The 24,905-nt window shown below is 40.5% G+C and overlaps 1 protein-coding gene across 2 annotated transcripts in view; it reads left to right on the top strand.

The window, feature by feature from the left end:
* Positions 1 to 24,905, top strand: part of cemip (cell migration inducing hyaluronidase 1) — a 143,363-nt gene that overhangs the window by 67,521 nt on the left and 50,937 nt on the right. For both annotated transcript variants that reach the window (XM_063470434.1, XM_063470439.1), the window contains exons 7-11: positions 8,063 to 8,133; positions 8,274 to 8,369; positions 13,497 to 13,618; positions 19,137 to 19,284; positions 23,290 to 23,481. In XM_063470434.1, the coding sequence (XP_063326504.1) occupies positions 8,063 to 8,133; positions 8,274 to 8,369; positions 13,497 to 13,618; positions 19,137 to 19,284; positions 23,290 to 23,481 (629 nt within the window). The remainder of the gene's footprint in view (positions 1 to 8,062; positions 8,134 to 8,273; positions 8,370 to 13,496; positions 13,619 to 19,136; positions 19,285 to 23,289; positions 23,482 to 24,905) is intronic.

Below are 24,905 nucleotides of genomic sequence, written 5' to 3'. Positions count from 1 at the left end.
TTACTAAACATAAATGACCACAACTGATAGTTCCTTTTTGCGAACACTAAAAGGATTTGTTTGATGGGACTCAATGGATTTAATTTTGTGTGCAAACTCATTTTAGCTCAGGGTAAGAATATTTCCATCCAAATATAAGTAAATGAGGCCCAATAATCCCAAACACATATCAGAACTAGTACTGGAATGGATAAAGCAGGCTGATGCTAAGCTTCTGGAGTTGATCTGGCAACAATCTTATTGAAAGTTTGTGGAGTAAATTTAAAAGCCAGGTGTGTCACAGGAAGTTGATTCATTTAAATAAACTTCCCCAATTCTACCAAAGCATATTCAAAATGATACTAATTTTCTTGTCCCTGACGAGTGTGTGTAAACTTCTGAGCTCAAACCGTGTCAGGAAAGAAAATGTGTTTTTGAGCTCTCAGCACAGTATTGTCCAGAGCATTCATTTCATTGACTGTTTTGATTTAATGAGAAAATGTTAGAACCTCAGGTGAAGCACCTTGAATAGTTGTCCTTTTCTGTAATTAATGCCTGAAGCTTTTGGGGATCTCTTGGTGATTAATGATTTTCTACAAACTATGTCAAGGGTAATATTTGTTAGGCAAACTAACACTGGACACTTTTCTTTTACTTGCAATCGATTGCAAGACAGTGATAAAATAGGCCTAATAAAATAGCAATCTAAAATATAACTTTAAAAAGGTGAGAAATATTGGAAACAAAGAAAGGACATTTGTTTTCTAAGAGACAACTGCAGTCTGCTGCAGCAACTCCTGATTAGAAGACTTGTACTTTTATATCTGGTTATAAAGTCTTCTTGATCATTTTGAGAATAATGTGCCATGGGAGAGCAGACAGTCTTTGTTTCCTACTGAGTTTCCTACCTGTCAAAAGTTTTCGAACACCCCATTTTTTCCCAGTTTTTTATTGAAAATTATGCAGTTTAATGTCTTATTGCACTCTTAAATGAAAGCACAGTACAAACAAGCAATTGGAGTTAAAAAAGAAATCATCGAATGTATTCTAAACTTTTGACTCATCAAAATAGACACCTTTGGCAGATATAACAGCTGAACACACCTGTGGCATTCTTTCTAAAATAGAAATCAAATATTCTTCAGAACGTTCTTCCCATATCTGTTGCAGAACTTCCCATAAATGTGGACCTTGTAGGCTGCTTTGCTTTCACTCTTCTGTCCAGTTCATCCCAAACCAGCTCGATGGGGTTTAAGTCTGGAGACTGTGCTGCCACTCCATGTTTTCAAGCTCACCATCTTTTTCTTTCTTCCTGAGGTAGTTCTGGCATAGCTTGGGCTTATGTTTTGGGTCGTCTTGCTGTAGGCGCACACCAGAGGGTACTGCATGGTGCTGCAGAATGCTGTCGTAGCCGTTTTGGTTCAGGGTGCCTCTCACTCTGTACAAGTCACCGACCCTGGATCTAGCAAAACAGCCCCGGATGATGGTCTGTCTCTCTTCCATTGTTAATTGCCTTTTTCTCACCATTTTTTTAGCAACACGCTACTTTTTGCAGTACAATACTGTTCAACAGATGCTCACGAGGGTATGATACCATGGTGTGTTCCAAGCCAACACTGCTTTTATGCAGACAGAGGGGGTTGTAAGTAATCCAGAAAAGTTGGAACACCTGTAGGAATTAGTAGCACCAGCTTTCAAAGCTTGATCAACATCCATTGCTGCAGAACAGCTTTAAATAGTTAACCCATGTTTTGTTCCCTGAAAAAGGCCTTTTTGTGTAATTCTGAAATATACATTATATTCAGTTTGGGTTAACCTTAACTTCTTTTTTTGAAAGCTCTGGCAGTTCACCAGTTACCTTTGTACCATTTCAAGCTATTCATTGGACTTGAATGACATGAATTGCAATTAAAAAAACTGGAAAAAATTGGGGTGTTCTTAAACTTTTTACTGGTAGTGTATTTTTCCAGATTTACATTAAACTAAACGGCTTTCACATTCACTGTTTCAGGCAGACCATTTTTAGCCGTGTTTCAAGTCTACCTGCTGACAATAGCAAAATATTACGATTTAGATTTGTTAAGTTACATTATGGTTTATAAGTAGCATACAGACAAGTTCAGTTCAGTTTACCACCATTTGAGAAAATGTGCTTTGACTCAAATGTTATGCACTTATCTAAGATCCGTGGCTGTTCCTCAGGTGGTGGAAGGTGAAAGGTTGTTGATTTTAAAAAACTGTACAGTCTACAATAAACAAAAAACAACACATTTAGAATAAAAGTACCACGAGCGCCTTGTAAGGACCATGTACTATGAGATACTGTAGGAATTTATACATTCATAAAAAATGGAGAAAGTAAAAATGAAGTTGGTTAAAAACAGTAAAAGTAAGACTTGCAGTGTTTAAGAGAGAAGTGCAAATGACAGTAATAAATAATATGTAGACTATAAACATGAGATATGTTTGGGATCTTCTGCCTGAAAGGTGTGTTCACCTGTGAAAGAATGAAGAGTTATTATATAGCTTTAAAGAGAATGGTAAGAATGAAGCGTTCTTTATGGTTGAATTAGTCTGAGGGAGAAGGACCTGTGCTTATTCAGTAGTGTGGAGTGGAGTGGGTGTGTTGTCCGTGATAGAAAGGAGTTTGTTCAGTGACCCCTGACCCTCACTGACAAATGCCTGTAAATTCTGACCACTGATGCTTCCAGCCTTATGGATTAGTTTTTTGATCCTGCGGCATCTCTGGCACTGATGCTGCCCCCCAGCAGACAACAGCAGAGTAAACAGCACTTACTAACACAGCTCGGTAGAAGATCTCCAAACATGATGCTGGACACATTAAAGGATCTGAGTGTCCTTAGAAAGGCGTGTCTGCTCATCTCCTTCCTGTACACAGCATCACTGTTGGTCCTCCAGTCCAGTCTGTCATTCAGGTAAAGTGGGCTTGACATACCTACTACAAACACTAAATGTGCATACGTGTGCTTATTAAAAGACACACACTTACATATTATGGAATGCTGTGGAAGCTAAGAGCACTGTGTGAACTTAAGTTATGCTGCACCTCACTGTGTCAGTGTGTATTATGCATGGGAAATGGAAACTGAATCATGAATCACGACCAAACGACTGTTGAGGTCTCCGATTTTCTAACATTAGTGTTCATACTTGTAAACTGAGACATTTTTCAAACAACACTACTGTGCTCTTCTGTTTTTGAGAAAAAGAAAAGAAAGGTGACTTTGCATGGTAAAATACAGGCTTGTGTGATTGTGCTTTGCACCGTGTTTGTTAGTTGTAATGTCAGCTGCCTTGTTGTGGGCTGAGAGGAGATGTTGGTTAATGTTGGCAGTGCAGGCCCTGTGGTTAGTCCCTGAGCCGTGCAGCGTTATGAAAATGAATGCTGCAGATGAGAGCCGGGAAACACTGAGAGGGTTTTATAAATGACTTGAGGACAGAGACACAAGTTAACATTCCTTTGCCAATTTGCACTTTCTTCCACAGTTGTGGATGCTGTGGAGGACGGGCTAAATAGATTGGAGCAGTGTTGAGGCGACAGAGGGATTCCTGCCTAACGACTCTTGTCGCCGGCTCTCCTTACACTATTGCCAAACAGGCAGACACTGGTGTCATCAGGAGAGAGAGGCTGTGTAATTTGTGGTGCACCCAGAGACATTTTAATAAGCTGGAATTTATGAGACTCTGCAATACATTTTCAGTTATGTAATTTGCATATCTTTACTGCAGCTGTCACAGCAGTACTTGTGGCAGCATGCAGAAATACAGCAACACACTTTGTGAATGCTTATTTGCTCCATAAAAATCAATTTAAGTAAATCAGCATGTACAGATGGGCTTTAAGGTGTAAATACCAACCCAATTGTTTTCTTAAAAATGTCCACTTTTAATTTGTCCACAGTAATTTGATATTTTTTAAAATAGACTCATTTTATATGTATAAAAACTGCACCAAACAAATGGTATAACCATACTAACAAATGTCTGTGAAGGTTCTCAGTCAAAGCTCCTTAGACATACTAACAAACGAACAATAATTACCCAAATGCCCTGCAGAGTTTGTAAGTTTGCTCACTTCCACAGAATTAAACAGGAATTTTCTATTGTAGTTTCATTGAGACAGAATATCAGCAAGAAATCCAGAAAAATACAAAAGTTATGAATTGATTTGCATGTCAGTGAGTAAAATAAATATTTGATCCCCTACAACCCAGCCAAACCTTAGGCTCCCACAGGTTGGCTGCGTATCACAGATTACAGTTAATCAATTACAGATATTCCTGATCTCAACTTATTATGTGTATAAAGCACCACCATCCACAAAATCAGTTTCTTCTATTTCAACCTCTACATCACTATGGGCAAGACCAAAGAGCTGTCAGGGGTGAGACTGTAGATCTGCACAAAACTGGAATGGGCTAAAAGACCAGCAGCAAAAAGCTTGGTGAGAAGTGCAACGAGCAACTGCTAGTTTGATTATTTGGAAACTGAAGAAATACAAAAATAAACATCAATCGGCCTCAGCTTGTATGGGGTGAGGTAGGAAGTCATTGTGTTTTTGTTTGTTGGGATTGCCCACAGTAGTTCATCACCATATGATAACTGTTTTTATTATATAAATCATTCTGTTCAAGTCAAGTAGAAGGATCCTGGGAGAAAAAGTACATGATTTCAAATGGTTAAATAAATAAACAGTGTTTACCCAGAATGAGTGACAATGCTATCCTTGCTGCATTAGAGGCCAAACATCTCACTCTCCATGCTAAGACACCCCAGTTTTTGTGGGCTGTTCTTGGTCTGCAGTGGTCAGTATCTATCAAAATTGGTCCTTAATGGAGCAGTGGTGAACCAGTAACAGGGTCATAGATGGAGTGAGGCCAAGAGTGAGGGTTGGTGTGGTCATATCCAACAGATGAGCTATTAAAGCTCAAATTGCTGAAAAGGTTCATGCTGGTTCTTGGTGAAAGGTGTCAGAATGCACAGTTTGTTTGATATGGCATTACATAGCTGCAGACCAGACAGAGCGCCCATGCTCACCTCTGTCAACCACTGAAAACACCAACAATTTGCAAGTGAGCATCAGAACTGGACCGGGTGCATGAGTATCACTTACCTAGGGAACACCCAGCGTCAGGATGCAATATAGGAAGAAGGCAAACCAGCGAAGGCAGTGTGATGCTTTGGACAATCTTCTACTGGGAAACTTTGGGCCCCCACCTCCCAACTTATAGGACCTCAAGAGTCTCTATAAACCATCTAAGAAAGTGTCACCTTCTTATTCATCAGTGATTGAAGAAAATAAAGACAACCCTAGATTTCTCTTCAGCATTGTAGCCCCACAAACTGTCGGAGCTCTGTTTACCCAACCATTCTTTTAACGCTCACTAGTAATGACTTCATGATTTTCTTCCCAAATACAATTTTAACTGTTAGAGAAAAAATTGCTCATAACTATCTAACAGATGGAACATTACGTACAGCTGCTTTCAATATTATTGATATTTATTTAGTCTTTTTTCCAATTGATCTTTCTGACTTAACTTCAGTAATTACTTACTCCAAACCATCAATGTGTCTTTTAGATCCCATTCCTACAAGACTGCTCAAAGAAGTCCTGCCATTAATTAATGCTTCAATCTTAAATATGATCAACCTATCTCTAATAATCAGCGCTGTTCCACAGGCCTTCAAGCTGGCTGTAGTTAAACCTTTACTTGAAAAGACATCACTTGACCCAGCTGTCTTAGCTAATTACAGGCCAATCTCCAACCTTCCTTTCATATCAAAAATCCTTGAAAGAGTAGTTGTCAAACAGCTAACAGATCATCTGCAGAGGAATGGCTTATTTGAAGAGTTTCAGTCAGGTTTCAGAGCTCATCACAGCACAGAAACAGCTTTAGTGAAGGTTACAAATGATCTTCTTATGGCCTCTGATGGTGGACTCTCTGTGCTTCTCCAGGTACACCTCAGTGCAGCGTTCAATACTCTTGACCATAACATTTTATTACAGCGATTAGAGCACGCTGTAGGTATTACAGGTACTGCACTGCAGTGGTTTATATCATATTTATCTAATACACTCCAATTTGTTCATGTAAATGGAGAGTCCTCTTCACACAGTAAGGTTAATTATGGAGTTCCACAGGGTTCAGTGCTAGGACCAATTCTGTTTACATTATACATGCTTCCCTTAGGCGGTATCATTGGAAGGCGTAGCATATATTTTCACTGCTACCCAGATGATACCCACCCTTATCGATCCATGAAGTCATTAAAACACACCAATTAGTTAAACTGCAGGAATGTCTTAAAGACATAAAGCCCTGGATAACCTCTAATTTTCTGCTTCTAAATTCAGATAAAACTGGTTATTGTAGGTTATTGTACTCTACTATGAAAATCTTAAAAACATGGTATCTAACCAGATACTTACTCTGGATAGAAAAACCTTGGCCTGCAGTAACACCATGAGGGATCTTGGAGTCATTTTTGACCAGGATATGTCCTTCGATGTGCATATTGAACAAATTCTAAAATCTCTAAAATTAGAAACATCCTGTCTCAACATCATATCTCATGGATTTATTCTAGGCTGGACTACTGTGATCCATTATTATCAGGATGTCCTAAAAACTCCATGAAAAGCCTTCAGTTAATCCAAATTGCTGCAGCAAGAGTCCTGACAGGGACTAGAAATAAAGAGCATATTTCTTCTGTATTGGCTTCCCTTCATTGGCTTCCTGTTAAATCCAGAAACAAATTCAAAATCCTCCTCCTCACATTCAAGGTTTTAAATAATAAGGCGCCATCTTATCTTAATGACCTTATAGTACCATATCACCCCAATAGAGCACTTCACTCTCGTACTGCAGGCTTACTTGTTGTTCCTGGAGTATTTTAAAATAGGAAAGGAGGCAGAGCCTTCAGCTTTCAGGCCCCCTTCTGTTAAACCAGCTCTTACCCTTTTTTCACTCACCGACTGTTTATACACCACTCTACATTTAATTATGAGTTATAATTATTTTCTGGCTCTCTTCTGTGCTTAAAGGAAGCAGACTGGACCATGATTGGGTTCTTTATTAATGCCCTGTAGTTACAAGAGAGAGATCAACATGTTTTAGTTTCAGAAGTCACTACTTCTGAGAGAACCTCATCTTGTGAATGCAAACGCAGTTGCATTCACAGTTGAGTTGAGCTATCAGCACAATGACAGCATTATTTCAGCAATATTGGTCTTGTTGAATCTTGAAACAAGATTTGAAAACTTTGGGTTCTGCAACATGGCACACGCTGAACCTGTGAAAAGAAAAATCATTATTGGCAGTTCTTAGTCCAGACAGTTTATGGTCCCTTCAGTATCAGCTCTTTAACCAAGCTCAAGTCTGCCTCCAGCTGAGCCTCCAGCTATGCCTCAGCAGTGACTCCTGTGACTACCTCACGCCCTCCTGCAGGTGAGGCTGCATCACCTCCTGCAGCAGGTGGGCTATAAACAGAGTTTGACTCGCAAGTTCTTGCAACCCAGCTACATTGCACAACTGACAGCAATGCCTTAATTGACATGCACCAATGCTCAGAAGAGAAGCCAATTCCACAGGAGAAAGACACTTCTTTAGTCCAAAAAAACAAAAAAAAAACCATCATACACAATAACACAGAGCTGCCCTTTGTTTGTCCCTGACAGGATATGGTATTATGAAGGATGTATTCTGGGAACCTCTCACTCTTGCCAGTCACTTTTTATTTTTGACACTTAGAAATATGTCAATCCTTTTCCCATGTGAAGGTGTGTGTGTGTGTGTGTGCGTGCGTGCGTGCGTGCGAGATCACTTTTCCGATCACTTTTCACTTGTTATTCTACTCTTGATGTCCTTTTCTTGTTTTGCTTCTGGCTCAGCTTCATTTCTTATTCATTTAATCTCTCTCTTCTGTTCTGTCTTCTATGCCTCCTGTACATTTTTTCATTCCATTCTCTGCCCTTATTCTACTGCTTTCATCTGTCTGATTTACTACCATTTTCTGGCTTCTTTCTTCATATGCTTTTTTTTTTTTTTGTTATCTACAGGCATCCCTGGACCTTTATAGTGACAAAAGGTGATGTGTCTTCTGTTGTGGAGGACACTGCTGTCTATCAAGGTAGGAATCTTTTTTTTTTTTTTTAAACCTAACCCTGCCACTAGCATGATTTTAATGGGATATGACATGATCAAAGCATTTTTCATCCAGAAAACCCAGCAAGTTTTATGTTTCAGCACTAACAGCATTTGTTGTAACAGGGACTAAGGCGTCTTCAGAGGCCCGGAGCGCTCGAGTTTTTCAGTCAAGTTTTGGGGAGCAGTTCACCGTCACCGCCAGCAGCCAGTGGGTCCAAGGTAACTCTGCTGACACATAGCCACAACAATGTTTCTTTCTGAAAAGAATGGGAGAACAGATACACAAACAAAAGTATGCAGCGCCTCAGTGTCTCTCAAGATGTTAAACGCCACTTAGTTTTTATCAGGGACACACTGCCATCCAAAATAAATGCAGCAGAAGTCATTTGGATTTAACCACAGTGGTACCCAAAGAAACAGGAGGACACTCAAAAGCACAAGTGAAGCTGAAGCTATAGGGGTAGCCAAAGCAACAGGTTTTACTGGTGCACTAATATGAACAGAACTTTTTCCCTTAAAGAGCAGGGCATTCCTGTTTCCAGTGCTCTTTACCTTGCCAGTTATACCATATACATATATATCTCCCAAAACTTGCACTAGTGACCACAAACCTTTGTTACAGTCACCCACAAGGGTAGCCCAAACACTTCCCATTATTACCAACTAAGCATTAAACTCCCTAAAGTAGTCCATTTTAACAGTTTTTTGGAATAATGAAGTGGTCTGGGGGGCATGAGTTCACATCCCAGATGAGACACTGACAAAAAAATGTACAGTGAGAAAAATAAACTCCAAACCTAAATAAACCTTGAATGCTTGAGAAAAAAGAGAGAATGTTAGCTACTGGGTAATTAGACACATATTCAATGGCAACAAGTTTCTTATAGCCAGAAATACAAACTGAACTTAAAGTTTCAAAGTAGTGATAAAATACATGAAGAGGAAAAGTGTAAGCAACTAAACAATCTAAGAACCAAACAGAGAATAATGATAAACCAGAATTCATCTAAGACCATGTCAATTTTTACCTTTTTGGTTCAACCACTACAGCCATAAACATGAATCAATTTTATTGGAATTCCACGTGAAAGACCAATACAAAGTGGTGTACACGTGAGAAGTGGAACGAAAATCAGACATGATTCCAAACATTTTTTACATATAAATAACTGCAAAGTGGGGTGTGCGTAATTATTCAGCCCCCTGAGTCAATACTTTGTAGAACCACCTTTTGCTGCAATTACAGCTGCCAGTCTTTTAGGGTATGTCTCTACCAGCTTTGCACATCTACAGACTGAAATCCTTGCCCATTCTTCTTTGCAAAACAGCTCCAGCTCAGTCAGATTAGATGGACAGCGTTTGTGAACAGCAGTTTTCAGATCTTGCCACAGATTCTGGATTGGATTTAGAGCTGGACTTTGACTGGGCCATTCGAACACATGGATATGTTTTGTTTTAATGATGCTGCCACCACCATATTTGACAGTGGGGATGGTGTGTTCAGAGTGATGTGCAGTGTTAGTTTTCCGCCACACATAGCGTTTTGCATTTTGGCCAAAAAGTTCCATTTTGGTCTCATCTGACCAGAGCACCTTCTTCCACATGTTTGCTGTGTCCCCCACATGGCTTGTGGCAAACTGCAAACGGGACTTCTTATGGTTTTCTGTTAACAATGGCTTTCTTCTTGCCACTCTTCCATAAAGGCCAACTTTGTGCAGTGCACGACTAATAGTTGTCCTATGGACAGATTCCCCCACCTGAGCTGTAGATCTCTGCAGCTCGTCCAGAGTCACCATGGGCCTCTTGGCTGCATTTCTGATCAGCGCTCTCCTTGTTCGGCCTGTGAGTTTAGGTGGACGGCCTTGTCTTGGTAGGTTTACAGTTGTGCCATACTCCTTCCATTTCTAAATGATCGCTTGAACAGTGCTCCGTGGGATGTTCAAGGCTTGGGAAATCTTTTTGTAGCCTAAGCCTGCTTTAAATTTCTCAATAACTTTATCCCTGACCTGTCTGGTGTGTTCTTTGGGCTTCATGGTGTTGTTGCTCCCAATATTCTCTTAGACAACCTCTGAGGCCGTCACAGAGCAGCTGTATTTGTACTGACATTAGATTACACACAGGTGCACTCTATTTAGTCATTAGCACTCATCAGGCAATGTCTATGTACAACTGACTGCACTCAGACCAAAGGGGGCTGAATAATTACGCACACCCCACTTTTCAGTTATTTATTTGTAAAAAATGTTTGGAATCATGTATGATTTTCGTTCCACTTCTCACGTGTACACCACTTTGTATTGGTCTTTCACGTGAAATTCCAATAACATTGATTCATGTTTGTGGCTGTAATGTGACAAAATGTGGGAAAGTTCAAGGGGGCCGAATACTTTTGCAAGCCACTGTATGTAAAAAAACAAAAAAACAAACCATTGTTCATTACTACGTACTAATTGTACGATCGCTAGCTTAGCCTGGTTATGTGTAATTTAAACTTTTACATGAATTACACATTATAGACTTTGGGAACATAACATAACCGACGTGGACATTGAAGACATTAGAAACTGCTGTAAAATGGAAGAATTCCCACATGTGACCGAAATGGAAGCATTCACAGAACAGAGCAAGATGTAGAAGTAGCTGAGGTCATGAAGCCAGCAACACATGACATTTGTTAGCAGTTAAGAGAAGGAAAAACATCACTTTAATACACTCCTGTGATCACAACACTGTCCTCCTGGTAAGTTCTAGTTATCAGCTGTTACATGCTGTGGGGCTGTTGCTGTGCTAGACATCTTAGCAGTTATCTTGGCTGTAGCCACATGGCATACTCTAGAATGAAAGAAAGTCTCTATGCTCTATGTTTTTTAAAACATAGAAACATTTTTCATCAAACTGTTATATTGTTACAGGCTGCCGGGGTGCAACATAGCTAACACAAACAAAATCTTCATGCTTTTGTTTTAGGCAGACTGGCTTATGTTATCGTCACTGGGTACTATTGTTGCACTGCAGACACACAGAGGTAGTTGTGGCAGCTTCTGACCAGTAAATGTCCTGCACAAGTGTTGCAATGAAACATTGTGCTATAATAAAAAACTACTTCATATCTGAAGGACTTCTGTGTTTAAGATTCACACTACAGTTTAGTGCAACTACAAGGCAGAACATGTAACAATATTATTACAGGGAAATATTAAATTCCAAGTAGAACCTGGTATGCTTTGTAGGTATCTATGCAGTGTGGTGAGATACAATAAACATACCCAGACAAATCCTGGGCATCCCCAGGATACTCTGAGCATTGCCTGATTGCTGTCCAGCTTCCAGGCCAGGCTGTGTTAGCTACTATCAGCTTACAGTCTGGTCGCTTTGCTAATTAGCTGCTCGCCTCATCAACAGGCAGTAACATTTTCTGCTGTCAAAAGTATTTTGTAGGGACAAATATACAAATAAACAGCCCATCTCCCCCCCTGCTTGGAGTATAGACTCAGTATCTCGACTCCAACCTCTGTCGCTGCAACATTGGTGTTACAGAGGAATATAGTCAGTAAACTGTGTTCAATCAAACAAAGTGCAGCAACGTATTGCTGACATAGACTATATTTGCTGTGTCAATAAGCTATGTTAATGCCTCATCAGTGCTACATCTTTTCAGTGGGAAAACAATGTTTGTGCTACATAATGTCTCTCCAGTCAGATCGTGCAGACAGAGAAAAGGCGTTGGTGAGACATAGGTCTTGCTCAGGAAAAAGCGACATTAAATCTGTGTGGGTAGTACTAAGCAACAGAGAAACAATTGCTTCCCAATATGCAAACACGTCTCTGTTAAGCAACACCTACCACTACCCACACAGAGGATATACATTGGCAATATATTGGTGTGCTAAATAGGTAGAGTTAGTAGGTAGTTGAGTAGTAGTCAGCAGAGCTTCAGGGTCCTCCATAGTCCTTCATTTAGGTGTCAATAGCTCTGTCAGCCGTTTATTAAAGTCTTCATCAGGAGTGGCAAGAGGAGTTTCTTATAAAAAAAATAAGGGCCAGAGCTCTGCTTCCTCACAAAGATACACCTCAGAAAGAAGACTTACACCAGATTAGGTTCCCTTAAATTCACACAAGACCATCAGGGTGTCTGATCTGGAATCAAAGGTCTTTCCTCTGACACAAACTTGCCCAAAGCACTTAATAATTTCAAGAGTCTGTTCAGTTTGGAAATCTCGTTCTTTATGATCACCTTGTTTAATTTGCCCAAGATTTTACGCCTGATGCCCTTCCTGACGCAACCCTCCTCATTTATCTGAGCTTTTAGACTGGCACTGAAGTACACTGACTTGTGGTTCTCATGGGTGGGTTAAAAAGAGACATGCAGATGGACAGATGGTAGCAATTTTTTTCAAAAAGGATAGAAATGACTTTGTTGAAAACATACTTTAAGAAGAGGGAGGAACATAGGATGACCTATAAGAGTGGATAACGGTGCATACAGGTGGACAGAAGGTGCAATCTCAAAGAGACAGGAGACTGCAAGCTGGTGTCAGGCAACAATGTAGCTAGTCAGCATCAGATAGCAGTCTGTAGGATAACTCTGGACATGAAGAAGAGAAAGTAAGTGAAGGCTGAGGCAAAGATTAAATGGTGAAAGGTTGTAATAGAGTTCAGCGAGGAGTTAAGAAGGACACTAGTCAGCACGCTGCACGGCAGCACCTGCAGAATATGGTGATTCTTCAGCTGTTGCCAGAGAAATCCTGGGGATCCCCACGCAGCTTTGTGTTGACTTAAAACAGAAAATATTTTTAACATTCACGCACCAATGAATGCACTGGAGAGCAACATGGGGTTAGTATTGTGCCCAAGGATATTTGGTATGCAGAACGGAGCAGCCAGGGATCAAACCACCAACCTCCTGGTTAGTAGGTGACCTGTTCTAACACCCGAGCTACACCATGCACCAAAACTTGTATTTTAGCATTTCTTTTCTTAATCATATGATCTGATCTGATACAAATATCAGTCTGGGTGGAGTTCTTTTTTCTCCCCGTCTTTCCTCATATTGTGTATTTCCATTGTTCTACCTCTCCGACCCGTCTTCCCTATGTGATGTTTGTGTAATGTATGTACGTTCGGAAGGGTAAGATGGCGCTGGTTGCCAGCAGCCTTACCCCAATTTTCTTCGGGATCAGTAAAGTATTATCAATCAATCAGTATGTCGTTATGTCGGCTCAGCTCTCCAGTATTTCATTTGGGCACCGGGTATTCTGTCTGAGCTGTAATTGATTGGTGATGTCATCACCACATCATCTTCCCACCAATATAGAAGTGTGTGTTTGTGTTTCTTTGTGTCTACAGAGGCAGAATGGTCAAACTGGTTTGACAGGGATGATGAAAGGGGATCTGGAGACTGGGAGAAATTGTCTGATCTGCATAAGGCCTATCCAGACCACCTATGTAGCAGCCCGTTGGACATTCAGGTAAAGATATTCTTAGAGAACAACACAACCTAACTTACAATAAGTGACACTTCATTAGGAATAAGACAATGCAATTAAACATCAATATGCTCAAGAAAAACAGGAATCTAAATGAAATGAGTTTATCTTTCACAGAAAATACTAAGAAATAAATTCAATATGTATTTCACGATCCAACGTTGGTTCCTAAAAGTTTAAGGTAAAATATTACTACTGTCCCTAATTAAAAGTTCTCACTATTAATGTGTTAATGATTCCATCCTTGCATCTATGCTTGGATGTATGCGTTAATGTTAACTTGCTGAACTTTACTGCAGTGCATCCAAAAAGTATTCACTTGTTCCACATTTTGTCATGTTACAACCTCCAAAGTGGATTGAATTAATATTTCATGTCAAAATTCTACATATAATATGTGACATAATAAAAAATTGAAATACAACATGTGCATAAGTATTGCGTCCAGCTTCCACTGGTGATCTGTTGCAGCCATCTGATCATCTGTCAGACGTCTGCAAACTGATTGGAGTCCACCTGTGGTCAGTTCAGTTGGTTGGCCATGATTTAGAAAGGCACTCACAAAAGTTGAACTTTTTGGAAGGTTTGATTGCTTCTAGTCACTGAACAAACTGCTCTGACAACCATTCAAACCTGCTCCACACCACACTTCTAAAGTAGCACAGCTCCTTCAACCGTGCTGCCGTAAAGAATCCTTCTGGAAATCATTCCTACCGTTGATATAAAGCTGTATAATAACTCTTTATTCTGTGACAGGTGAACACATCTGTCAGGCAGAAGATCCCAAACATATTTTTGTATTATACCCTCATGCAGCTGTTTTTCTTACATTTATTGTGTAGATATTATTTATTAATGCAAATTGCACTTCAGCAAGAAATATAACCCCCAGCTGTGCAAGTATCACACCAATCATATTAAGGCAAATTATGTGGTTAATATTGTAAATCACTGGTCTGCCTTTACATGCATACTTGAGTAACATCTTATTCTTAATCCATAGAGTTAACCGTTATATCTGCACATTAATCTTTAATAGTTTCAACTCTTCTGCGAGGCTTTCCACAAGGTCTATGAGTGTTGGAGAATTTTCGATCATTCTTCCAAAAGTGCATTTGTGAGGTCAGACTGATGTTGGCCTGGCTCACAGTCACCGTTCTAATTCATCCCAAAGGTCTTGATTCATGCTCATCCAGGTAAACAAATCCTCAAATCAGATTCTGTTCATCTGGATGTGGTGTTTCTTTCATGGCCACATGAAGACAATCAACTTTCTGGGCCATCCAAACATGTTCTATCAGGTCGAGGTCAGAACTTTGTGCAGGCCAGTCACGTTCTTCCACACCATGTCATCCATGTCTTATGGACCTTGCTTCGTGCACTGGTGTCCGGTCATGTTGGAACAGGAAGAGGCCGTCCCTAAAGCTGTTCCCACAAATTTGGGAGCATGAAATTGTCCAAAATGTCTTGTTACGCTAAATCGTTTAGAGTTTCTTTCATTGGATCTACGTTTGGATGTCTGTAGGGACTGACTCTGCAGAAAGTTGGTGACCTCTGTGCACTATGCACCTCAGCATCTGCTGACTCCACTCTGTGATTTTATGGGTCCTACCACTTTGTTTCTGAGTTGCTGTTCTTCCTTTAATTTAATTAAATGTGCTTAGGTTTTTAATATTAATGTATATGTTTGCCCATTATGATCATGAGTATTGTTAAAAAACAACATTAATGTGCAAAGACTTCACTGATTTGATTTAATGAATATCTTCCACATTACCAAGTTATACTTAGATCATAGTTCTACAAGAAAGAAAATTAACTTGAGAAGTGAAAAGAAAAAAAGGAATAACAGTCACAGGAGTGACAGTTTCTTAATTGTTGAGGAATCCTTGAGAGGAATCAGTCCTGTTAATCATACACTGTGAGTGGTGCCATGGTAAATCACCATAAAACAAATAGGAGGCTGAGCTATCACAAAGCAGCTTTTATTTAGTTGTCTGGTAATAGTTTGTGACTTGTTTAGCCTTTTAGTTTGAATTAGGGATGGTCTTTAATTGCATTGCTCATGGCTCTAAAATCGGAGCAAAGAGCTGGCCATAGCAAACAAAATGAAACAAAGAAATGTGCTGTCCTATTCTGCAGTTTCTGAATTCCCTAAAAAGTGTAGAAATCTATGTCCGACCTTCATACATTTTATACAGTCAGGTTGCTGTTGATAAAATTCCACCAATAATACTAGATCATCACTGACTGAATATGCATTTTATGCATTTCTTTGTAACCATCCTCCTCTTTCACGTTTACAAGGTCACAAGCTTAGATCTGTCACTGAACAGTCGATTATCTTTAATAGAAGTAATTCTGCTTATATATAGGTTCATTGTCAGCTTGTACTAAGCTTTAGATGATTTACAGTAACCCTGACATTATCTTGTACCATATCTTGATCTTCTTCTTTTAGCTTCTCCCTTTAGGGGACACCACAGCATATCATCTGCCTCTGTCTCATCCAATCGCTGGCATTCTCCTCTGTCATGCCAACCCTCGTCATCTCCTCCTTCACTACATCGATTAAACTTCTCGGAAGTGTTCCTCTTTTCTTGCTGCCTGGCAGCTCCATCATCAATGTCCTTTGCCCATTATATCCACTATCCCACTGCACAAGTCCAAACCATCACAGTCTTGTCTCTAACTTTGTCTCCAAACCGCTCAATTTGAGCTGTCCCTCTTGCTTTTAATCTTGTCGATCCTGGTCACTCTCAAAGGAATTGTTTGCAAATTCAAGTCTGCCACCACCAAGCTCAGCCTCCAGTCTTTTTGTCAGTGCTACTGTCTCCAAACCAGACATCATAGCAAGTATACCATCTTTCACTCTTGCTGCTATCCTTCTGTCACAAATCACTCCTGACACTCATCTTGACCCACTCCACCCTGCCTGCAGTGTCTTCTTCATCTCTCTTGTGCACAGTCCATTGCTTTGGATGGCATGTATTTAAACTCATCTACCTTCACTACCTCTTACCCCTTGCTTTTCCACTGTTACACCTCACTCTCATTCACACGCACGTATCTGTCTCGCTTCGGCTGAGTTTCATTCCTCTTCTCCCTACAGCATATCTCAACCTCTCCACTTGCTCCCTAGTCTCACTACACATCACAATATCATCTGCAAACACCGCAACCTACGGAGACTCCAGCCTGACCTCATCTGTCAGCCTCTCCATCAGTATTGCAAACAGGAAGGGGATTGCAGCTGATCCCTGATATGATCCCATCCTCACCTTGAAGTCATCTGTCACTCCTTTTGCACGCCAAAAGTGTGTCACTGTCCTGCACTACCCTCACATACTTTTGTGCCACTTCTGACTCCCTTATGCAGTACAAAAGTTTCTCTCTTAGCACAATACCATATGCTTTCTCTTGATCCACAAGACACAGTGCAACTGCTTTAACTCCTTCTGACCTTCTCTACACTTCTGCATCAGCACTCTCAAAGTAAACGTCTAGTAGTAGTAGTGGCCTGAAGCCATACTGCTGCTTGCTGATCTTTACATGTATCCTTAACCTGCATGTCATGTGACTTTTCCATGTTATGAAACAGCACGTGGACATTCCACCCTTGTTTGGTTCCGGGTCGCTGCTTGTGCAGTCGACCTAGCCTGACCTTTCTCTCCAATGTGATGTTTGTGTATTGTATGTATGGTCGGCAAGGTATCTATCTTAATTTCCCCTTGGGGATAAATAAAGTCTCTCTGACTCTAACCTACATCATTAGCCCCCTAAGCCCAGGGGTTTTCTTTTTAAGGTTTTCCACTGAAAAACAAGTCTTTATTGTCCAAAAAAACTTTGGACTCTATGGGTAAAATACAAGGGAAATTTAAAATAAAATCTTTCTCTAATACTAGATCAAAGTAAGACATAAAAATAACTCTGTTACACTTAAAACACTGCAAAAGGAAATCAACCTCCTCACTGGATGTGCCAGAAACCGTAACCTTTCAAATATAATGGCAAGTTTAATTTTAATAATAGATGAAGCCTGGTTTTGTGACTAAACTAAAACCATGCTAGTAAATTGCCCCCTGGAGGATAGCCTAAAAACCTTTGCACTTCTAGCAATGCTAAAGTCAGGTTAAAAGTGTCTCAGTGAAGAGTCACTACACTGGGGTCAGCTGAGGCTGCTCCTGTGAGCAGTTGTCTTTGGACAGTTGGATGAACAGATCTGTCCTCAGTCAAACATGGCTGTAACATGAGTGTACTGCTGGGACATGTCACAGCCACCTCCAGCCTGGAATCGTGAAGTAGCAGCTGTTAGCTTTCCATGTGATGCCAGGCCTGCAGTTCTGGCATGCTGATTCCAACACCCATACTACCAGTTCCCTTATGTCTCTTTTGTTCCTTTGCTGAACTGAACATGTTCATCAAAAAAAAAAAATTAGTTTTAGGTTTTCTGGCTTTCTTTCTTATGAGGGGCTTTAAATTATGAAGATTTAGAGAGCTCGCGTGCCTGTGACAACTCTGAACAGGTTCACTGGAAAAAATGACAAAATCTGTTTTCCTAAGTTTGCCGTTCTCATTCTAAAAATTCAGACAGCGGGATCTCTAGTTTTAGCAGCCAAGTGGTGTTCTTCCAGTATGTTATGTAATTTGGGTCAAATTTGTTTTGGATTATCTGACACATCCTGAAGGTATGTGAAGAGGCTCAGTGCCAGATGCTAAATGTCTATACTTTCCTCTCGCTTTGGCTTTCACTTCACAGTTTGCTGAGTTTAAGAGGTCACAGTTTTATTATTGCCCCTGTTGGAAAGTTTCATCAGAAGCAGGGATTTACAGCAATTGAAACGGTCAAGAAAAGGTTACCACATAAATTTATAGATTATCATTAAATAACTGAAACCGCATATGAAAACAAGGAGAGTTGGCAATTTGTGCTACGCTGGCCTTTCCGCTGTGTTGTTCCATGCTGCTGTACCACTTTCCCCAGCATAAGACAAAGAAAGTCCCTTGCTGTTAGGCCCCAGTACCTTATCAGTAGACTAAAATAATTAAGTAAGGTGCATGCTATTCTTTCTGTGACAGCTGTTTGAAAATGAATGAGGTTAGAGTTCCAAAAAATGTGTGTAGGACTCTGCCCAAGTAAGTTTTTGTGTCTAGACAGATTGGGAAGCCGTGGAACACTGAGGACTAACCCTGTATGCTGGAGGCCTTTATGAAATTCCTGCTGTTTGCCAATAACATAAGCCAGCCAGTAGACAAATTTCAGATGTAGTTTATGAAAACAAACAATTTTAGAAGCCACCCAATAAAAGAAAATGTCCTGTTGCCAAGTCACCAGACATTTCTCTGTCTTTTTCTCTCAAGCTGTGAGCAAGTATCTTGCCCAACATTTTGAGACGGTCCTCTTGAGGACAGTTGACAGCTGGAATAAAACCAACAGTGTGTCGCAAAATGTAAAAATAGCACTTTTTATCCATGTGTCTTTCATGTTTCCACTGTCCAGGCTGAAACCCATGACGGCATTCCATCCAACCAGACGGGAGATGTGATCCACAAGAAAGACAAGGACTATGGCTTTGTCTGTCTCAACAAAGACCAGACTCATGGCCTGTGTCACAACTACAGGGTCCGCTTCCTCTGTGGAAAACTAGGTATAATCATTTGACTGTGTATATTGTGTATATACCTTTAAGCGTAGCACGAGTATATATTTTCCACTCGTAGACTTTTTCTCACAGTGCACCATACCCCTGCATTTTTGTCCTGTTTCCCTTCCTTAAGAATGGCTTCTTGACAGCCACTGATATCATTTCTGATGAGGCTTTGATAAAGCTGATGGTCCAGACATAGCTCTCAGGTCCTGCATCAGGTCTTTTCTTATTTCTTAAGAACACAAATTTCAGGTATTGTTCATCTGTAGGTAGTTTTAGGCCTGCTTTGTCTTTTGTTTTTCATTTTCCTTCATTTTAAGGATGCACTGCAGACCAGGCTGAGATATGCCACTTTTTGGGGTAATAGCTCTTTGGAGTCACGTTGTTGATATAGAAATACTTTATTCCTGTCAGACTACATTGCCTTTGCATCTTTTGTAGATTCAACAAAATACATTTGAACAAACTATATATTTTTGTGACAGACTTCTAGCTACAAAGTCCCATAAGATACCGTTTAAAAATTGTTTATGTCATGTTCAAGAAACCAGTTTCAGATGATTTAAGTTTTGTGACATGACACATCATCATTCTGGAAGCAGCAATCAGAAGATGGGTATACTGTTGTCGTAAGGGGAGGTTGAGAAACAATACCCAGGTAGGCTTTGGCACTGATGATGGTCACTTGGTACTAAGGGGTCCAAAGTGTGCCAAGAAAATATTCCCTATGCCATTACACTACCATCAGCTCTTTGAATTTGTAATAAGCCTGCTTTCATGTGGATTATTATGATTAAGTTCTGAGCATGCCTTCTGAATATGGCAACAGAAATTTAAACTCACAATGTTATGTTGTTCAATTTTGCTACCCATGCAAGCTGTAGCCCCAGTTTCCCCTTCTTTGTTTACAGGGGTAGCACCCAGTGCGGTCAGTAAAGAGAACATCAACATATTGTGTTTAGAGCCCTTGTACATACCTTGGTTGTAACAAGTGGTCATTTGAGCTAAAGTTTTGTTGCTAACAGCTTGAATCATTCTGGCCGTTCTGCTCAGACCTCTGCAATGTCTCATTTCACTGAAACAACTGTGGCTAACTGCATATTTTTATTGTTTTAGACCATTCTTTATCAACAAGAGAACTCGTTGTGCAGGAAAATCCCAGCAGATCAACAGATTCTGAAATACTCAGGCCAGCCCATCTGGCACCAACAAACATGCCACATTTAAAGTCGTCTACATCACCTTTCATCCCCATTCTGATGGTCTATTTGAACTTCAACAGGGCTCCTGACCACGTCTACATGTCACATTGAGTTGCAGTCATGTGATTGGCTGATCACATCTTTGTGTTAATGAGCAGCTGAATACAGTGGCCACTGAGTCTATATAGACATACAATCTTGTTGTGCTTCAGAGAACATGTTCTGTGGGGGCGGGCTGCTATGATTGGAATGCATGGAGCTCCATCTGTGCAGAGATTTACAGTCCTTTGTCTGGACTTGTCCCTATATTTTTGTTATATAGAGATAGGCTTTCGAGTGTTGTCTTTTGTCAAGGTTGACAGTGGCTACAAGCACTCTATACACTCTGTGATTTACCCCGCAAACACGCTCCCACAACGCATTAAACTACAGTCGTAGGCTAGCTGTCATTATACGAAAGCTTCTGCTTGCTTTTACCCTGAGCTGAGGATGTGATTTCAGGAAAAGATTTATTCTGGTTAATAAGCGCTTTCATAACTTTAAAGACTCAGTTGTTGCTCAGCTAAAAATCACAATTTTAGAACCAGTCCATTTACCATTCACCCATTACAAGCAGGGAAATGCAGGGCTGGAAAAGCTAACACAGAATGTCCAAAATCTGCAGTTCTTCTAATGGACTCTTAAGGTTGGTTCAGAAAGTGTTTTAGTCCTCACAGACTCCCATTTCAAAATGCCCAAACTTACACCAGTAAAAGGCATGTTTACAGCCTGCTGCAAAAAGCATTTTTGACCTCCGTCACTTCTTCCATTATACCTGGTGTGCCAGTGGCGGCGTGTGGTTTGTGGTTCAGCTGCAGGGAAGGGGTGGAGCAGTATGTTCATGGGGGCAGTGCCAGGGGAGGCCGACTGGCACAGCTGTCAGCCATCACACCAACCGCTCCTTCCCTGTTTAGGTAGTGGCCGGGTCCTGGTGGAGAGAGCAGTGTGGTGTGTGTGAAGAGGGCAGCGGAAAAGCTGCGTGTAAATCAAAACACTGTTCTCCAACTGCCGAGTGGCGGGTCCTTCCTACCACAGCCTCACTTCCATCAACTTTTTAAGTTATTTGACAAAAGATCTGGATAAAGATTACTCCTGAATTTACACTTTCTACCATCAGTTTGACTTTGTCTGTAAAACCATATCATCAGCCTTCAGGGACATTTATAAGGTGTCTATACAGGGTCCATGTGTGACCATAAGTGTTAGAATCAGAAAGGGTTTTATTGCCAAATGTTGAGAAGGTTTACAACATTAGGAAATTGCTTTGGTGCTTAATGCGAAACATACTGTAAAACAAACACTTAAATAAACATAAAATTTAATTCTAAAGTGCTAAGCGGATAGATATATACATGTTAGTGGTGGGAACAGTCATATGGTTATTGTTCATGAGTCCAACAGCAGAGGGGAAGAAACTGTTGTTATGGCGAGAGGTTTGGTCCGAATGGACCGGAGCCCCCTGCCTGAGGGGGAGCAGGTCAAACAGACTGTGTCCAGGGTGAGAAGGGACAGCTGTGATCCGAGCTGCACGCCCCAGTGTCCTGGAGGTGTACAGGTTGCAGAGATGGGAGTCTGCAGCCAATCACCTTCACAGCAGAGCGCACAACATGCTGCAGTCTCTAGTTAGTTTGTTCATCAGGAAATAGGCACTGACTCTGTGTAGAGAGTAATTTGTTACACTGCTCATGGCATTGTGTTACTCGTTGACATCCCCTGAGATGTATTGTGAATTAATTGCCAGGTGACAATATAATGTGAAAACTTTAATGTTGCCACCTATCAGAACAAATCCCTGTCCTAACAGGAGCCCAGCTGTAGACCTCCAGTGTGAGAACATTTCATTGTCAAAGTGTGAGGACAGGGAATGATGATTAAATTGGTAGTGGTAGAAGTATTTCTGAGGCATTTCAGAATTCAAGGAGTTACATAAGAGCCTCAGCTTCACCTTCACATATACAGTTTTTAGCAGTTAAAGGCCGATGGGGTTTTGTCATCATCCTGCTGAGCGGGCAGAGGTGGTGTGGATGCCAAAGTTTGTGAATGCGATAACTCGAGAACGGAGCAACACAGGACTTTGAAACTGATACCACAGGTGTATCTGCTAGAAACCTCAGCTTAGTTCTAATCTCAGCGACTGTTCAGTGAGAGACTGAGATTACCAAAAATCACCACTGAACAACACAGGAGATCATTCCTGCCCGTGGCCTTCTACCTGTACATCTCCTCCATCTAACACACTGTAAACACTGCAATAATTACACCCTTTTTGCACACACTCTTTTCTACTCAGTAACATTCCTGTCAGTATTATAATCACCTATGTCAATCCTTAATATTTATTATTGAGTGATTTGTATATATTGTGCTATTTCTTAAATTAGTAATTCTGTAACGTTTTGTATTGCTAAATAGTCTAGTCTGTGTCTGTTACTGTATTGGAGCAACTGTAACCCACATAATTTCCTCAGGGATTTATAAAGTATGCTGATTCTGATTCTGAAGGTCAGAGTTCAAGTTTTATGAAATTCTTTTGAATGCGGTAACTCCATAAGGAATCAATCTCAGTAACCTCGACCTTAAGGCTAGAGGTCAGAGGTCAAGTTTTCTGAAAGTTTTCTCGCTACCTCTTTTTTTCCTGATTGCTGTGATGATTGACAAACTTGGCTAACACAATTGTTGTGAGGACTATATTTATTGCATAACATTATGGGTGTGTCAGCGTTGCTGCATTTTTTGTCCTAACTCTTTCCATCTCACCCTGTAGTTCGTCCACAGGCCTCTGTTTCCATCGACATGATGTCAAACAGCAGCATCCTGGAGCTGGCTGACCACCCTGCAGGCTGGGGGCCTGGGGATCGGGTGGTGGTGGCCAGTACAGACTACTCAATGCACCAGGCTGAAGAGTTTACACTGTTGCCCTGTCCGACCTGTGCATCCAACCAGTTGAAGGTCAGAGGTAAGAGTGACAGTGTGCTGCAGTTCTAGGCTGTAAGGACGGGAATTTATGCTGCTGGTAATTCTGCACCACAGTCAAATGTCAGCTTTCACTCAGAGTTGTGGCACACAGTGTCCGTCTAGGACACTATGTGCCACAATCCAGGTAAGTAACAGCTACAACTCTTTGAAAAAGAGTTGTAGCTGTTACTAGTACTGTTCTTGCTTTCAGAATTTTTGAAGTAACCACTGACTGAAAAAGTACGTCATGACTAGAGTCCCACTGCCTTGAAAAGAGTGAAACTAATTTTAAAAATGTAAGCTGTCATTACCTCTGAAGATCACAAACTGGAATGCCATTCTTTGATTGTATCCAGAGTCAGATTAGTTTAGTGGTGAACACTGAATATTTTTCATTTTTCTGAATGACAACTCTGCTTCAGTTTCATTAAATGATTAACTAAAAGTGTATTAGAACAGACGCCTGTATTAATAGAGTATGTGTCCAAGTCTTTTCATGATTATACTGTTGCTCTCACAGAATCTAAAAATCCTTCTAGAAGCATCTACATGAAATTTAATCTTAAGAGCTTGTAAGAAGGCAGCTGGACTTCTTTAAATTATCTGAAGATCTTTCACCTCTCATCCAAGAGACATTTTCAGTTCTAAAACCAAATGCTGGAGAGTCCCAGATATTTTAACTAGTGCGGCTTGTCCCTTAGGAAGTGGTCATTGACCCACTAAGATTAAGACTGAGACTCATACAAAAACATTTTTAATCATTCAGATTTGATTGAATTAGACATAAAAACATTAACACATAACAAGGCAGTTTAAAGACACTGACATAGAGTGCAAGGAAATTTGACCCAATACTAAGTTACTGGGTAATATTCATTTGTCAGATATCCAGTATACACTATCTGGTTCACATGAAGTTATGTTTCCACTTTGTCTTTGGATATGAAGTCACAGATTCTTCCATGGTCACAGTCAGTGTTCATCATTTGTTCAGTCAACATTTTTAGTGTCTGAATTTTAGAATTTTTCCAATAACTGAGAGTCAGTCTGGTACAAGTCACTAAACCAACCATCAGTTCTCCCATTACATACTTTTAGACTGTTCCCAAGGAGGCACAGTCTTGATGACCTGGGCAAATCATTCTTTAGCCATTGGCTCATATAATCCAAAACATCTCTCCAGAAAAGAAAAACTTTGGAAGACTCCCATAATGCATGCACATAGGTGCCTCTTTCTGTCTTAAATTTGCAGCATTAAGCATCATTAATTAAACCCATTTTGTGTAATTTAGATGGGAAACCCCCTGGAAGTTGTACTTTGAACAATTCAGACATTCACCTGAAATGTCTGAATTCAGGAACAGTAATGTGTTACAGGAGAATCCCTGGGCACTGATGCTGAGGTGCTCCTGATGTGTTTATCAG

The sequence above is a fragment of the Pelmatolapia mariae genome, linkage group LG1 (genome assembly GCF_036321145.2).
Source record: "Pelmatolapia mariae isolate MD_Pm_ZW linkage group LG1, Pm_UMD_F_2, whole genome shotgun sequence".
In the NCBI taxonomy this organism is placed as follows: Eukaryota; Metazoa; Chordata; class Actinopteri; order Cichliformes; family Cichlidae; genus Pelmatolapia; species Pelmatolapia mariae.
Note: the sequence above shows the minus strand (reverse complement) of the source record. Positions and strands in the feature narration are given on the sequence as shown.